Source organism: Thamnophis elegans, chromosome 12 (assembly GCF_009769535.1).
Source record: "Thamnophis elegans isolate rThaEle1 chromosome 12, rThaEle1.pri, whole genome shotgun sequence".
NCBI classification, from domain to species: domain Eukaryota; kingdom Metazoa; phylum Chordata; class Lepidosauria; order Squamata; family Colubridae; genus Thamnophis; species Thamnophis elegans.
Genome location: NC_045552.1, coordinates 33,543,533 through 33,561,311, shown reverse-complemented (window position 1 = coordinate 33,561,311; position 17,779 = coordinate 33,543,533). Strand labels below are relative to the sequence as shown.

At 45.0% G+C, this 17,779-nt stretch overlaps 1 protein-coding gene across 8 annotated transcripts in view; it reads right to left on the bottom strand.

Annotated features, from left to right (window-relative positions):
- Window positions 1–17,779, bottom strand: part of ARHGEF9 (Cdc42 guanine nucleotide exchange factor 9) — a 384,837-nt gene that overhangs the window by 276,542 nt on the left and 90,516 nt on the right. For 5 of the 8 annotated variants that reach the window (XM_032228177.1, XM_032228180.1, XM_032228178.1 and 2 more), the window contains one exon: window positions 12,339–12,451. The exons of 1 other annotated variant lie outside the window; for it this stretch is intronic. In XM_032228177.1, coding sequence (XP_032084068.1) covers window positions 12,339–12,451 — 113 coding nt within the window. Of the gene's footprint in view, window positions 1–12,338; window positions 12,452–13,116; window positions 13,250–17,779 lie in introns of those variants that run through there. 2 more of the 8 variants (XM_032228183.1, XM_032228179.1) reach the window with 2 other exon arrangements.

The following is a 17,779-nucleotide window of genomic DNA, read 5'->3' as shown; positions in this document are numbered from 1 at the left end:
CTCCCAGTCTTCAGAAGATCTGTCATGGATTTGGCAATCTTCGTGAAGGAGGGGATGGATTGCCTGTAGATGTTTGTGAACCCTAGGAAGCTTTGTAGCTATCTGCGGGTGCGAGGGAGTTTGCCAGCCTAGGATGGCTTGCACTTTGGCTGGGTCCATCTCTATTCCCTCATTTGACACTTGGTAACCCAGGTAGTCTAGCTGAGCATGGTGGAATTCACATTTTGATAGCTTGATGTACAGGTTGGCTGCCAGAAGTTTTTCCAGTGCATGTTGGATCAGTGGTATATGGCCGTTCATGTTCTCCATATAGATGAGGGTGTCTTCCAGGTAGATGAGTACCCCCTTGTAGGGGTGCTCATGCAGTCCATATTTATTAACTGCATGAAACACTGCTGGGGCTCCCTGCAGTCCAAAAGGCAACACTTTGAATTGGAAGCTCCCTAGGGAGCAGTTGAACTCTGTTTCCATTCATCTCCTTCCCTGATGCATACTCAGTAGTATGCTTCTCTGAGGTCTAGTTTGGTGAAGACTTTTCCCTTGCCCAGGTGAGATAGCATGTCCTTCATGAGGGGGAGGGAAGAGGGTATAGGTTGTGTACGCACACGGCATTGATTCCTCTAAAGTCCACACACAATCTTATAGTTCCATCTTTTTTTATTTGAAGAGGACTGGCACTGGGAACCATGGCTTGATTGGCTCGATGAACCCCCTTGTTAGGTTTTTGTCTATGTATCTGCATATTTCTTGCATTTCCCAGGACATCATGGTGTACAGTTTGGGCTTGGGTAGTTTTGCCCCGGGGATCATTTCAATGGCACAATCTGCCTCATGGGGTAGGGGTGGGGGCAGAATTTTGCACTCGGTCTCACTGAATACTTCTGTGAGACCCTGATATTCCTTTGGGATCTGTTCAGTCTCTGGGGTTTTGTCGGATGTAGCTGCCAGTTGTTCTGGTGGGCTCTTTGGGGGGGAGTCCCTGCGTGGGTGGTGTTTCTTCTTGTTGATATGGAAGGGGTTGGGGCCCCTTTGCTATCCTAAGTCCCCTTGCCACCAGATAGTCATTCTCCACTTGTCAAGCCAAGAGAATCCCAGTATGACTGCATCTGCCATTTCAGGGGCTATTATAAATCGAATTACTTCCCAGTGATCTGCTAGTTCTAGTCTCACTGGTTCGGTCAGGTGGATGGCATAGGCTTCCCCCCCCATTATGGACCTATTGACCTGTTCGAACCTGATAGGGTGGACCAGTCTTTTTGCTCTGATCCCCAATTTCAGGATGAAGCATCTAATGCAACCTGAATCTATTAGAGCTTGAAAAGTCCCCTGGCTTTCCATTTTTGAGGCTGTGAGGCATATTGGGAAAACAAAAGGGTGAACTTGTTTTTGTCCTCGTCATCACTGTCATAGGATTCTGGTGACTGGTTGTCGCAATCATAGGAAGTCATCTACGCCTTGCAGTTGGGGGCCTCTCCTCTTGTTTAGGGCTGCTAGTCATTCCTTTGCTTCTCCCTCTAGCCCCTCTGCGATAGTATTCACAATGACTCTGCAGGATGAGTGGAGATATCCATAGATTCTAGGTGGATCTCAGCTGAGTGAAGAAATGGGGCTAACTGGTCTGAATCCCCATCAAACTTTCCCCTGAACCGGGGTGGTTCATTCAGCACTGCTCCTCCCTCCTCCTGTCTGTCTCTGTACGCTTGCGCTTGATATGTCTGGCCATCTTCCTCAGCTCTAGTTCGGAGGGTGGGAGGGGGTTGTTTACCCTGGGCAGCCTGCCTGCTGTGTGGGAGAAGCACTGATTGCAGCTTCCTTCTGATGGGTGGAGAAGGGGGGGCTGTATTCCCGTCTGCTTCTCCTCACCTCAAAAGGATCCACTGCGTCTCCCCTCTCTTTTTGGCTGCATAATGGCTCCTCTTCACAGAGGGTGGCCCAGTCAAATTCCTCCCTCTGTTGCTCTATGGAACTCTCCAGAGGCTCCATCAAGGGCTTTGGGAGCCTGGCTTGGTTCTAGTCCAGCATCCACTCCATTCTTCCCAGTTTGCTCAGGGCCCTTCCCTTTTTCTGGGCATTGGGGTGGGGGAGCTCAACATCAGCTGCTTTAGTGGTAATTTCCACAAATACTCATCTCTTCTTGCTGGAGCAGGAGCAGGCACATGAGCTTTGATGTCTGAGGTTAGGTTGCACTCCGGCTGTAATCAGGATCTCTTCAAATAGCTCGCCCTCTGCCATGGTTGCCTGAGTTTAGCTCCAGACACCCCAGATAACAGGGAGTGATTGGAGAGTCCAGAATTCAAGAGACCTGGTAATCTTGATAGATTTTAGAAGGAGATCTGACTTTCTGTCAAGTTTCTGAAAGATGCCCTAATTAATTCATGAGCATTGAGCCAAGTTTCAAAAGAAATCCAGTCATTTATCACTAACACCATTTTGGCAATATCTCATTGCAGTCAGATCGGACCTCACTTAAGTTATGGCTGAATTTTGCCCATTTCTCCCCTCCCCATAGTCTGTGTCATAAATCACATTCTCCAATGAGGTGTAGCAGCAGGCTGTAAAATTCCACGCCTCACAAATCTGCTGTAGTAAGCTGAGATCCAACTCTAGCCAAAAGTATGCATGGAATGTGCTCCCCCTTTCCTCTCCATGGCAACTCAATAACAGACTTTATGAGTTGACACAATTACTCTAACCACAATCACAATGATCAATCAATTATGTTATTCAACCAATTACACTAATCATATCAATTAATCAATCAGATAAACAATAAATCAGCTAATAAAACTAATCAATAATAACTAATAATCACTTATAATTATAAAACTAAATTAGACAATTAACTAATAATTAATCAATGTTATATTAAGAAATTAGGACAGAAAGAGGATAATGGTAATGTTATGTTGAGAGGGTAAGACAGTAAGAGGATAAGTTTAGATGGCTCCTGGAGTGCAGGAAGAATGCATGTCTTGGGGCAGAAGTATGGATGGAGGTCTTATGGCGGAAGAATTTGAATTTATTTCAAAGAAGTAAAGAAAAGTTCTCCCTTGGAATTCTGGCACTTAGTTGTGTGATTATGGGATGCATGCGTGAATTCTTTTTCCAGCCATCTGACTTGGGAATATAATAATTTCTCAGTTTCAGAGGTATTTATGGGATGAAAGGTTAAGATGCATGCTATTTAGTGACCACTAGCATGCAATTTATCCAACAATTAGTGGATCAGGGAAATGCTGTGGACATAGTATACTTGGACTTCAATAAGGCACAGGTCTCCAAACCCCAAGCTGCGTCCTGGTATCAGACTGTGGCCCATTTGGAACAGGGCCATGCAAGCGGTGGGCGAGTGCACAAGCATACACTGCTCCACTTGTGCGAGCGGCAGGCATGCATGCTTGCGTGCTTACCCGCTGCACACACAAAACCATCCCCCCTCCCCACCATCACTGATCCACAAAACCAAAAAGGTTGGGGACCGCTGCAGTAAGGCATTTAACAAAGATGACTATCTACTTTTGGTAAGATAGAACAATGTGGGATAGACAGCATCACCATCAGATGGATTCGCAATTGGATGACCAACTGCACTCAGCATATAGTCTTCAGTAAAACTACAGCCACATGGGGGTGGGGGGAATGGGGTTCCTCAAAGTTCTGACTTGGACCAAGTGCTCTTCAGCATCTTCATAAATGATCTAGATGAGGGGAGAGATGTGATTCAATGGTGAGAAAAATATGGTCTTGCACTTGGACAGGAAAAAAAACAGATGCAGGTATAGAAGAGGTGGTACCTGGCTCAATAATAGCAACTGTCAGAGGGCTCTAGGTATCCTAGTGGGAAACCACTTAAATATGAGCCAGCAGTGTGGTGCAGCTACCAACCTCAAAGTCAGGAGAAATTTTCTGAAACTGAGAACTATTTACCTCCTGTTTGCCTCCTGGAGTTGTGTGTGCTCCAACACTGGATGTTTTCAAGAACAGACTGCACAAACATTTGACCAGGATAGTATAAGGTCTTCTGCTTTGATCAGGACTCTGAGGTCGCTTCCCACCCATGGATTAAGTGCTCTATGTTCTAATTGAAGCCCAGCCTATGCTTTTCATTCCACATGTGACATATAGGCAGGCACAGCTCCCATCCCAGCCTTGTGGAGAACATCTTGGCATTTTTGACCATACCCTGCAGACACCCATGACCTCCAAGCAGGATTAGAGAGGGAGAGGAAGGGGAGGGGGAGAGGGAGAGGGAAGGGGAGGGAAGAGGGAGGGAGAAGAATTGAAATAAATTCTCAAGTTTCTGTGGAATAAGAAAAAAACCCAGAAGCTTCCTTTTCAGAGGACGAAGAAATTACAAACTCAGATGTTGGCAACTGGCAGCAACTGCTTCATCTCTCTGATGAATGTAAACCTCCTGCAGAAAAGGATATTTACTTATTAAAATATATATATACTGCTGCATAGCATAAAATTAAAACAGTGCAATGCAGTTCTTATCAGACTAAGACAGGCACGGTGTATATTTAGGAATGCTTATTGGAGACAAAGTGCCACTTTGAATACTTTCAAGCAGGGAGACTTTTGTGAAGATTCTTCTGATGAAAAGGAAGATTCTTCTTTCAACTCTGCCAGCAATGTTAACAGACAAAGGCCTCTTCAGCAGGAGAGGAGACCTTTTCAGAAACGGAGGGGCAGATTTGGGCACAGCGGTAGCTTCATTTTTATTTCTTCCAAATAATTAACACAGAGCAGGTACGAGTTCACCCACCTCCATTTGAATTCTTAAATATCCTCTTCCATTGATAGGACTTGTTTTCCTTTTGCTCTTCCATGTCTTTATTTTTAGACAAGGTCAAATATGGGATGTTTAAACAATCCAAACTCTGTGAATGATACACAGTCAGCAGATCCTGAACTCCAAAAGAACTCAGAACTTCATTATCCTGCTCAAACCTCCCAGCACCATTCTTGGTTGAAATAGCTCTCTGTTCAGATCCAGTTAGTGAGGAAGGGACCTCGCCTGAACAAGGACATCGTCCAGGTAACATTGAAGCCTCACTGGAACGGAGCGGAGATGAGCTGCCAGGGCCGCCAGCACCTTCGTGAATGCGTGAAGAGCGGAAGGTAACCTGAACGGGAGAGCCTTGTACTGGTAATGGAGGTCCCCGCGAGAGAACCTCAGAAACCTGCGATGAGTTGGGAGAATTGGAATATGGAGGTAGGCCTCTGTCAGGTCTACTGATGCCAAGACGTCCCCCCTCCAGATGCCCTGAAGAATAGACTTGAGGGAGGACATTTTGAAGCGTCTGTAAACCAGGTAGCGGTTCAGGCCCTTGAGGTCCAGAATCGCCCTCTAGCCACCCAAGCTCTTCGGGACTACAAACAGGTTGGAGTCGGGACTACAAACAGGTTGGAGTAGTGGCCCTGCCCACGTTCCAAACAAGGAACCATCTCCACAGTCTGAATGTCGACAAGGTGTTTTATAGCTTGATCCATCAGGTAGCGGCGCTCCAGACTCCGAGGCAGAGGGAACGAACTGAAGAGATTCGGAAGGGTGGAGAGAAACTCTAACCTGAGACCTAGATGAACCGTGGACCTGACCCAAGCATCTGACATAATCATGTCCCATTGATCCGCATAGAGGGACAGAAGGCCGCCTATGGGATGACTCGGGTTTGAGTCACTTCCCTCTGCAGTATGGGCGACCGCTGCCCCCTCGAAAGGGCCACCAGGACTGGTGCTGGAACCTGTTCCGGTCATGGTAAGCTGGCCTGGAAAACTGCCTGTCAGACCTGAAAGAAGAAAAACGTTGATTATGGTCGGGCTCAAAAGCCCAGTAAGGCTGCCTGCGATAAGGGTGGGCTCGAGACTCACTCTTCTTGGCATTAGACGGCAGCACCTTCTTTTTATCCTTATTTTTGATCAGAATGGGGTCGAGAGCCTCCCCGAAGAGATTTGGACCCTTAAACGGGGCAGCCGTCAGATTCCACTTGGCCTTGTTATCCATCTGCCAGTTACGCAGCCACAACAGGCGACAGGAGGTAACGGACGTGGCCAAGGCGCTGGACGCGAATTTCACAGTGTCCAGAGTGGCATCAGCAGAGAACTGCGAGGCCACCATGATCTTTATGAGATCCTGGTGGAGCCGCTCGTCCTGGATCGGGATCTGATCCTGAAGCTGCCTGAGCCACATGACCATGGTACGGTTAAAGTATGAGGCAGCCGCCTCAGACTTAATGGCCCAGGCCGTGGCGTTAAAATTCTTCATAAGGGTAAGCTCTGCCCGCTTGTCCTCAGGTTTTAGCTTGTCCGCAGCATCCCCAGACACCACTGGGGAAGAGGAGACCAGGGCGGCCACCGGAGTGTTGATGGCAGGCAATTGAATGGCCTGGGTAAAGACCTGCTCCACATTGTAGAAGCAGCGGTTGTTACTGCCCAGGTTGGAAAAGTTGGAAGTTCAGGCCCACTGGTTGGTTAGGACCTCCATGAACAATGGGGGAGCAGGGATCTCCTCCTTATTAGTAGCAGTGTTGGAGAACATTGCCATATCCGGATCCCTGGGAGGAGGGACCGTTGGATCCCCAGTTACTATCTTGGTGGTCTTCCTGGCCTTGTTCAGCAAGATCTTAAACATAGCTGAAGCAAAAAGGCCCGAGGAGGAGGGAGGATCGGAAGGAGCCACATCCTTGTCCTAAGAAAACCCCATATCCTGGAGATTCTCTTCCCCCAGGATGGAGCCCTCACTAACCATAGAAGGAGAAGGAACCCTGTATTGCTGACGGCCAAGACCACTCTGGGATCTAGAAGAATGGGAACTTCTGTCTCACTAGACAATGCCCCTAGAGATGGCTGCAGAAACAAGCCTTTTAATCCCCTCAGGGAGACGCTCTAGGTCCTCAAAGTCCTGATAGACTGGACTTGGGCCCCGTGGAGCCAACCTATGGGAAGAGAGGACCATTCTCGAAGTTCCTTCCAAAGGGTCTGCAGGGGCATCCCTACCCGACCCAGAGGAGACAGATGGGGAAGGAGAACCCCTGTGCCTGGCGAAACCCTGAGATCTAGCGGGGGAAGCCGAAAAAGAGGATGGGCTGAAACCCCTAGGGCAAGCTGTTGGAGCAGAAGAAGGCCTGATAGGTGACCGGGATCTACTGGTTAAGCAAGGCCCAACCGCTCTGGCCTGTTTCTCGGCCCTGGCAAACGTTTTTTCCAAAGCCTTGTGCCTCCTGGACTCCACCCTTTCAATGGCCCTAGAGGGCCGTTGAGACGCCACCAGCCTAGTGGAGTCATCCCTGGATCCGGACCCCTGACCCAGGTCCTCCTCCACCTCCAAGGGAACACCACCCTGGCCCTGGGGAATGTCAGAACTCCCTTCCATAGTCCCCACTCACGTGTCCTGAAGCACGGGGAACCACCTCAAATAGGCCACTGTAGGCCTTGCCGAAGCCTGGACCCCCGAGGTGAGCCTGTGTAGGCCCCAAGTAATCAATCTGGACGGAAGGTCACTATACGTCTGCCGGTAATGCAAGGCCCCGCACACAAGGTGCTGACAAAATGGCCGCCAACATGTGGGTTACCGCAGTACAGGCAAAATGGCGGCCACAAGAATCGCAAGTTCGAGGTCAGCTTGCAGGCGTTGTAATGGCCGCCCCGGGACCTGGGACATGCAGCCCACTGGCTCGCACTCCCCTAGGTCCCCACTCCTTCCAATGCAAACGGGTGCGTCAAGCGGAAGCCACCCGGAATTAAAGCAGCGGCTCCACTGGAGGCTTTCTATGCACGTGAGGAGGCTAGCTCTGATCTACCTCGCTTCCCCCAGGCAAGCCTCTTCCAAATCTAAAACACCCTCAAAGGGTGCAAAAGAGCCCAAAACACCCCCGCAGGCCCGGGGATAGGACAGGGATGGCTCCTGGCCTGCAGAGGGGAGGGCGGATGCCCCACAGGGCTCTCCCCAACCGCGCGAGGCAGACAAGCTGTCCCTGGGGCTGCAGCAGAAATTAGATAGAAAGAATTTAGAGGAAGGTTAGAATGCCCAATTAGCCAAAATTATGCTGAGAGATAATGAAGAACTACAATTCCTACCTAACTCAATCTCAAACCAATGCTTGGACCAACAGAGTGAGAGGAAACTGGGCAAGGATAGGAGGAAGGAGTATTTAAGAAGTTTACTCTCAGTCTTTGGACCAATCAGGCTTTGAGAATACTCACATGTGACCACTCCCTCTCTTCCACTGGAAAACATCAACTGTTTCAGGCTGCAAGGATTTCTATAGCCTATTGCAGCTTCCACAAGCCCCATTTTCTCTGTTTGCTGCAAGGAGGTAAATTGCTGGGAGACAGAGGCCAAAGGGTGGGGGCTGGTGGGTGGATGGGACTACATTCGATGTATAAGATGCACCCAAATTTTCACCCTTTGTTAGGGGGGGAAAGATGCATCTTATACTCTGAAAAATATGGTACTTCAGTATTTTGCTTAACAACTGTCACAAGACAGGTCATAAGATGGGGAAAAACTCACTTAACAAATGGCTCACTTAGAAATGTTGAACTCAATTGTGGTCATAAGTCAAGGATTAACTGTATACAAACTCTGTCATACTACGAGTCATATCAGATTTGCATAGCATGTCTTTAGGTCATGACTAACACGTGGGTTAATACAATACAATGCCTACACTGAAATTCAGGTAGTCCTCAGTTTACACCCATTTGTTTGTCAACCATTCAAAGTTACGACAGTGATGAAAAAAATGACTTGCAACCGGTCCATTTGTTCACAATGGTATAAGGCCTCCCTGCCTTGGGCATGGGGTTGGGCTAGAAGGCCCCCAAGGTGCATTCCAGCCCTATGAGTCTATGCTTCAGATGGATGATCCAGCCGCAAACGTCTCCGTATTATTATTCCTATTTTTCATTCATTCTTTTTGCAATTCTTTATTTGCATCTGTTTCCGTGTCTGTTCTGCTCCTCTCAACCATCTTCAATGGACTGATGTCCAGCCAGAACAAGTGGAAGCATCTGACCTGCTGACACCAGGAACTGGAAAACTACATTAGGCCTGAGTATGACTTGAATGAGAGATCTCGGGAACATCAGAACGGGAGGCTCCACTGCGAAGCTGAGAAAGCCATTTGAGAGACTATCGTGGCAAACCACTTTGTGAGCATATATGAAATAGGTTTTTTTTTTATGTTTTTAAACCTGTTAGATTTTTTTCCTATTTAAATCCCCTTTAACCATTATGACCATTTTGAAAGGGGAAAGCCAGAAACCTTCATATAAATCCTTTGTCAACCACACCCCAAACCACAAAGAATTGCTCAACCTTGCACTGTTTTCACCGAAAAAATCCATTCGTTTTCTCTTCAGTTTTCGTTCCGCAAAATCTCAATAAAAACCCTGCATTTCATCCATCCCAATGTGGTTGGAAAGACCGAGAGAGTAATGATCCCCAAGAGAAAGCACTCCTGTTCCAAAAGTGTGCTTCAGCTGACCACAAGGCCAACAAGCCAGAGAGTAAATTGGTTAATTTATAGCAGGTTTGGCTTTACGTGACTGGGGAGTGAAAGGTTTTGATTTATTAAACTTGGATGATCGGAGACAGACTGCATTGCTCCAGTTTCCTCAAATAGTAACATTACCTTATGATATAATGAAGTTGACAGCATCCCCAGATAATGGCTTATACAGGTGAAACTCAAAAATTAGAATATTGTGCAAAAGTTCATTTATTTCAGTAATGCAACTTAAAAGGTGAAACTAATATATGAGATAAAACTCATTACATGCAAAGCAAGATAGTTCAAGCCGTGATTTGTCATAATTGTGATGATTATGGCTTACAGCTCATGAAAACCCCAAATCCATAATCTCAGAAAGTTAGAATATTATATGCAATCAATAAAATAAGGATTGTACATATAACAATATCGGACCTCTGAAAGATATAAGTATGCATATGTACTCAGTACTTGGTTTGGGCGCCTTTTCCAGCAAGTACTGCCTCAATGCGGCGTGGCATGGAAGCTATAAGCCTGTGGCACTGCTGAGGTGTTATGGAAGACCAGGATGCTTCAATAGTGGCCTTCAGCTCTTCTGCATTGTTCGGTCTCATGTCTCTCATCTTTCTCTTGGCAATGCCCCATAGATTCTCTATGGGGTTCAGGTCAGGCGAGTTTGCTGCCCAATCAAGCACAGTAATCTCACAGTCATTGAACCAGGTTTTGGTGCTTTTGGCAGTGTGGGCAGCTGGAAAATGAAGTCAGCATCCCCATAAAGTTCATCTGCGGAAGGAAGCATGAAGTGCTCCAAAATCTCCTGGTAGATGGCTGCGTTGACCCTGGTCTTAATGAAGCACAGTGGTCCAAAGTCCTGTTGCTCAGTGGTCCAAAGTCCTCTTTTCTGATGAGAGCAACTTTTGTTAAAAGCATCAAAAACTGGTTCAATGACCGTGGAATTACTATGCTTGATTGGCCTCTCCATTCTTCCTCCATACTCTGGGTCCTTGGTTTCCAAATGAGATGTAAATGAACTGTTGTAAGTCAAGGATTGAGATACAGATGTGGAAAGTGGGGAAGACCTCTGGAGCACAGATTTGAAACAGAAATCCGGAACACAGAGAAGTCTTCAGACTCAGTTGTGGAACATTGGAAAGATCTCTCAAGCAAAGAAAACAACTCCAAAGCCCCAGTTTGGAGCACAGAGAAGACCTCTAGAAGTAACCATGTGGAGAAAGCTGTCCTAGAGAAAACAAAATATAGATATGGTCCAACTTGGCCAAATCTAAAGACAATGGATCTTAGTTTCAGTCCTATAAGGTTGACCACATCAAGAAACCAAGGCCATATAAATCTGAAACTATTTTTATTGAACAAGATATAGCGGCAAAATTTTGCAAGTCTGAATGTGTCTCCTCCTCCCTCATTTTATCTTTGTGTGAACTAAGAATAGCATGTCTGAGACATTTATTCACACTATTTTCTTGCCATGGGCTCAGTGCTCTTTTATCTGACCGTTGCCGTGGTAATGGATTTTCCTCCTGCACTTCAAGGCCATTGTGTTTTGCTCCACTCCACAGACACAGAGGGAGGGAGAGGGAGGGAGAGAGAGATCTACAAGTGTTTATTCAGCCTCCCCTAAACAGGTCCTGAGAAAGCAACTTCATTGTGCAGGTTCGGATCCCGAGCTCAGCATGGCAAGAATCACAGGGTAAACCAACTCCAATGGGCACCCACAAAGTCCAGGAAAACAATTCACAAGTCAAACGGGCCAGGATACTGAGCACAAACACACAAGGCACAGAACTGGGCATGTTGCTCCAGCAATGCTCAAGTTCTCGGCCAGGATCAAGTACCAGTAGGTTGCCCTTTGAGGTATGAGGTTGCCTCCTTGCAAGTAGTGTAGCCAACCGACTTTGTGCCTGTCTCCTCTCTGCCCTACGTCTCCTTGGATCGGAGGAGGAGCAGTCCACCATCTCTTCCTCCTCACTAACAGGTAGCAGCTACTCCCAGTCCTTGCCTGGAGCCTCCTGGCCAACTCACTGCAACTGCAGCTTGCCTCTCTCAGCCTCATACTGTCGCTTGCCCAGTCGACCCAGCTGAGACTGCTCCATCATGCTAGCCCTCTCCGAGCCATGATCCGGGCCATCATTCGGCCCTGTGGTTTCCTCTGCCGACTCAAACTCCTCCTCCTCCAAGCTCACGTCCCAAGACAGGTCTGGGGATGGGTCTCCATGACACGTTGCCTAAGCCCTCTAATCTAGTCCGTCCTTAGCACACACGTGTTTTTGTATGTGTATATGTGTCTAATATAAATCAGTTTTTGTTTTATTATTTCATTATATTCATATTATATATTATTATGTATTTAGTAGAACACTCTTGCCAAATGGTCTTGTTTTTCCTAACTTGGGTCTATGACTGCAAAAAAGCTATCATAAGATTCTGTGTATCATCATGGCCATTCCAAATTCACCTGAGAGGGAAATAATTATGCTGCAAGTTAGAAGCCATCTTGTAAAACATAAACGCACAGGCAAGTTGCTCAGGTTATTTCACTAGCATCTCAGCAAAGACCAAGAAAAAAGGAGGATCAAAGCTGCAGACCACTGGAAAATTGCCCCAATGTTTTTTTCTCTCCAATATCCCTACGAAAGGAAAGGTGATTACAGGTCCCTGATGAATCTCCAGCCCAAGTGGCATTTTTTACTTTGCCGTGTCATATCGTAATTTAATGGCTAAAACTGTAATACAAAAGCTGACAAACCTGCAATAGAGATAGATCTTACACACCTCTTATGTCAGAGCAGAGGCAGTTAGAGAAACAAAAGAAGGATGACTTACTTTATTGAGTAGCAATTGCTCTGCTCCAGGCTGGAGAGGTCTCCATCTACTTCGGCCATTCTTAGTGTCTCGGCACACCTCCAATGTTTTTGACCCCAGATCATGTTCAGCTGCTGGGATGAGATTCAATGAAGTCATTGTCACAACCGGTTTCCCAAATGTCCTCTCCGTGCCCAGGAAAAAAGGGACCAGACTAGTTTAGGAGTTGGGGTTATTGCTAAAACAAGGCTGAATTCTACTCAAGATCAATGTCAGGTTCAGAAAGCACAGTTGCTGTGTGTAGGAAATATATTCTACCCAATTAAACTATGGCATATTTTATTTATTTATATATTAAATTTGTTTGTCACCCATCTCGCCTTGGGGTGACTCTGGGTAGTTTACAACATTAATCTGGCTGCTTAGCCAACAGAATTCACTCAAACCATTAGGGCTCAGCTCCTACTATTTGGAATTATAAACCCCTCAATCCACTTTTAGCCTAAACCAGCATGTTGCACAATCTTAGCCTTTCTCTCTCCTTACAGTCATAAAATGATGATTCAGAAAACTGCTGATGCTCAAATTTAAGTCACGTTAACACCCTCCAATGAAACCCAAGTATTTAATTTCAATTTCAATTAAATGTCTCCTGGATGGAAACTTGCTTGGGGATCTCCTGGTCCCTCTCTGGCTGAAAACTCTCAAGTTCTGAAGGAGAATACAGATAGTCCTCGACTTACAACAGTTTGTTTAGTGGCAATTCAAAGTTACAATAGCACTGAGAAAAGTGACTTACAATTGGTTTTCATCATTACGACTTTTGCAGCATTTCCATGATCATTCGATCAAAATTCAGATCCGTGGCCACTGGTTCATCCCTCTGACCATAGCATCACATCATCCCCTTCGGCAACCTTTTCACAAACAAAGTCCAGCCAGATTCACTTAACCATCAGGTTACTAATGTATCAACTGCAGCGATTCACTTAACAACCATGACAAGAAAAATTATTACATGGGGCAAAAATCACTTAACAAATGTCTCACTTAACAACATAAATGTTGGGCTCAATTGTAGTGGTAAGTCGAGGACTACCTCTCGTGGAGCCCACCAGGAAGGATAATAAAGCAACCAGGATATTATGTTGATGGGTGAATCCCAGAGCCCAGCATGATCTTGTCCAACAGGACCGACTGGTCATCCACCTGGAAGAGAAGCAACTGGTTCCAGACTGCAGGAGTTCTGTTCTCAGGCTCACATTGATCACCCAAGCCAGGAGCCATGGTTTTATTTACTAATTTAATTTATGTCAAATAGCAGCTAATTGGCAGCAAATTCTGTGGAACTCATAAAACGGATTAATATGTTCAGCTGGAACTGAGGACCTTGTTACTTCAAGCAGAAATCAGCTGGATGGAAGGGAAATTGATTCCCACCCAGGTTTTGCTTCTTTTTGTGCCCAGAAACCAGAGAAAGAAAATTGTACTAGCAGGAGTATTATTATTATTAGGCTTGGTTGCACAGTCAGCCAGATGTTTAGACTAGATTTGACATGTCTGTCTACTTACTGAATCTTTCCCAAGGATCTGGGATAGGCAGATGTTGTTGTTGAATAATGTTGAAGATATTGTCAAAAGTATTGCAATTATCTTATTATTATTTAACCATATAGATTACTATATCTATCTCATATCTATCCATCCATTCGTATCTCTTTCTCTCTCCCTTTCTCTCTGTCTCTCCCTTTCTCTCTGTCTCTCCCTTTCTGCCTTCCCCTCTCTCCATGGCTCCTCCTGCTCTCTAAGGGAACTAAACTGGATTTCTACTAACTGGAGTCTAAGTTCTGATCACCCTTGAGAAATTGTCCCTATTTCATCTTACTTTGAAATTCCATTCCAGAATAAGATTACTCCAACAAGGATGAATAATTGAGCAAGATGTTTTTTAAAAAAAAACACTGGAAAAAGATATTCTGCATGTCTACTATTATGAGGAACAGATTCTCCAAAGAATGTCCTGCTGAGATTTTATGAATCATTTTAGACAACCAATGTTCTGACTCAGTGCAAATTCACCACAGATTTGGGCAGCAAACTTTCTCCCTGGCAGTCAAAGCAGGACTGCGCACATGAAAGAAAAGTACAGGTTGAGTTACAACCACAATTGTGCCCACAGTTTATGTTGCTAGTAAAAGATTTGTTAAGTGAGATTTTCCCCATTTCATGACCATTATGCCACAGTTGTTAAGTGAATCACTGCCACTGGTATATTAGTAACACAGTAAATCCCATTTTCCCATTGACTTTGTTTGTTAGAAGATCACGAAGGGGGATGACCCTGGGACACTGCAACCATCATAAATATGAACCAGTTGCCAAGCATCCAAATGTAAATTACTTGACCATGGGGATGCTGCAATGGTCATGTATGAATATCAGTCTTGAGTCATTTTTTCCAGTGCCATTGTAACTTTGAATGGTTGCTAAATAAACTGTTGTAAGTCGAGGACTAGCTGTAGAAGGTGAATTAGAACTGAACAACCACACAAAAGTTAACCCCAAAATGCCCCGAACAACCGAAGGGGACCAAGTTCATCCCATGGAGACTTGGCTCTTTGAGTAACCCCAGATGACGCAACGTCCAATGAAAAAGGAGAAGGGGAGGATGCTCGGCCTGAGCCCCTGTTCTAAGAACCCATTTGACTGACAAAAACAAGGATCCCTTCCAGGTAGTCCTCGACTTATGAACACAATGGGCACCAGAATTTCATTGCAAAGCAAGGAATCTGTTAAGAAAGCTGCACCCAATTATGCAACCTTTTTTGCCATTGTCGTTAAGTGAATCACTGTAGTTGTTAAGCAAATCTGGTTTCCCTCTCTGACTGCTTGTCAGAAGGCACTGAGAAAGTTGCAAATGGCAATCACGTGTCTACCCTCCAACCATTATAAATAAGGTAGTCCTTGACTTGCAACAGTTTGCTTAGTGACCATTCAAAGTTACAACGCACCAAAAATGACCTGTTAGATCGGGTAATGGAAAGGCACACAGAGGCTAACGGTAACAATAGCTTTTTATTAACTCAGTAGCAACTATGTAGAATCCAGCGAAGGTTGAGTCTGACAGCAGCCCTTTTATAGGGAGCTGTCAGACACTTTGACCAATGAGATTAAACCTCTGTTCCCGCCGGAACAGAGGACCTTGGTGGAAACCATTATAGCTGAGGCTAGTATTTAACACCCCTCCCCTCTTAGATGGAATAATCTGACTAGTTACGTAGTCACGCAGGTAGGCGGGCTTTTTGGTAGCTCTGTCTGACCTGCGCAGTTCAGTCGGAGGGTGTCCTTTGGACAGGTCGGACGGAACTGTTTGCTCCACAGCTCCGCCTGGTGGAAGCTCCTGGAACCTTAAACAGGCCGCAGCTGGAGCTTCTAGAGCTGGTTTGCTCGGAGCTCGTTGCGGGCCTGCAACACAACCAGATAAGTTCCCCAGTACCCTCGGGCTTGAGCTGCCTGTGGATGGAGTGAGTTCTTGCTCCATTTGGGTAGGGCTTTGGCTAACTCGTGCAGGAGTTACCTCTGGTTGTCTAAGAGTGGAGTTGGAGAGGTGGCCACGGAGTTGGTTAACATGCCTTCTCCAATTCCGATCGTCCTCAAGCTCTACAAGATAAGAGCGAGGCCGGAAGAAGGCGGGGCTTAGCAGTGTGAAGACGGACTTTCAGGCTGCTCCTGAATGTCCATCTAAACCGGATCATCTGGATGGTTCTTTTTGGACCCAAGCTGTCCCAAAGAGACAGTGAAAGGTAGGGGGAGACCCTGTGGTCCCAGAGACACCCGCAAAATCTCTGGGGACCCAGGAAAAACCCTCTTTGCCAGTGATTTCTGGACTAGCTGCGAGGCTATTGAAGCTGCTGACAGCCCCAAATAGACTGGATAAGAAACATGTCGTGCTGGTGAGAGTTTTAAAATCTTTTTTTTTACTGGAAAGAGAACACTCTAAATTTGGAAACTCAGTTTAAAATAAGGCTGACTAGTGAGAAAAGCGGCGGGTATAAGCTTTGCTAATTGAAGGATTTTTTTTTTCTGTTTCTCTTTTTATCTCTGGAAACCGGGCTGGACTTTCTTACAATTCAAATCGGCTTTCTGTGTTTTTCTTCTTACCGTTGATATTTTTAACTTTGGACCTTGTGGGGACATTGAATCTAAACTTAAAGTGCTCTGAAGATCTGTTTTTTAGCTTTTAGGTTGCTTTTTAGTAATTCTTGTTATTTTATTTTTTTTATAAACAAAGTTACAGAAGCTTTAATACTGAGTTGATATAAGTTAATAAGTTAATACAAGCTAACACTGCCATCTAGCGGACTTGAAATATTGTTACCAAAATTTCCCCTGTAATCTATCTGACTTAAAAAAAAAAAGGTAGGCTTTATTTACACAGCTGCAACCTTTTCTTATCTGGAACTTTGCCTCAGACTAAATAACAAAGCAGCAAAGGAAGCTGAGAATGACCTTGGAAAGACTTTTATAAGGAATACCAATTCCTGACCAAAGTTCTGATTAAAAAATGCATTAATTACAGATGGCTTATACCGGAAGGTCTACTACGTACATGGCAAGGACAAAGGCACAGGATAGACACAATTGATAAGGCAGAAGTCTTTTATGCAGAATATTTCAGAGAAATGGCTGAGAAAACTGGGAAAGATGACTCTGTGGCACAACTGCTGGAGTCACCCACAACTGAGACTCAAAAAGTAGAAGGAGCTATAGGTGGAATTGAGAAAGAAGAAGGTGCAGTGGGGGGTATAAGCTGCAAAGAAAAACGAGAACCCAGATCTACTAGAGCTATAAACCCTGTATATAAAGTATAAACATGGAAGAAAGAAAAATGATTACAATTAACATTAATGGACTTAATTCGGTAACTAAAAGAAAGAAAACATTTCATAAATTAGAGAAGTTAAAACTTGACATAATTTGCCTACAAGAAATACATATCCAAAAGGGATATGAACATCTACTAATTCAACCAAAGCTTAGGAAAATGTTTTCAACATTGGCAAACTGTAAGAAAAGAGGAGTGATCTTCTATATTAAAGGCAATATTTCAGCAAAACTAATTTATGCAGATGAAGAGGGAAGAATTTTGATGGAATTTATGCCCCCAATGAAAAACAAGACGAATTCTATAAAAAATTACACAAAAGAATTTTGGACTTAGACTATGTTGATATTTGTATGATGGGAGACTTTAATGGCATCGTGAACCAAAACATGGACTATAAAACACACAAAACAAAAAAGCTAAATAGAAAATTACTGCCGAAATCCTTCTTTAGGATGATAGATGAAGTAAATCTAAAAGATATATGGAGAGAAAGAAATGCCAAAAAAAACCAATACACTTTTTATTCAAATAGACATTCATCATTTTCTAGAATAGATATTTAGATTTAACTTTG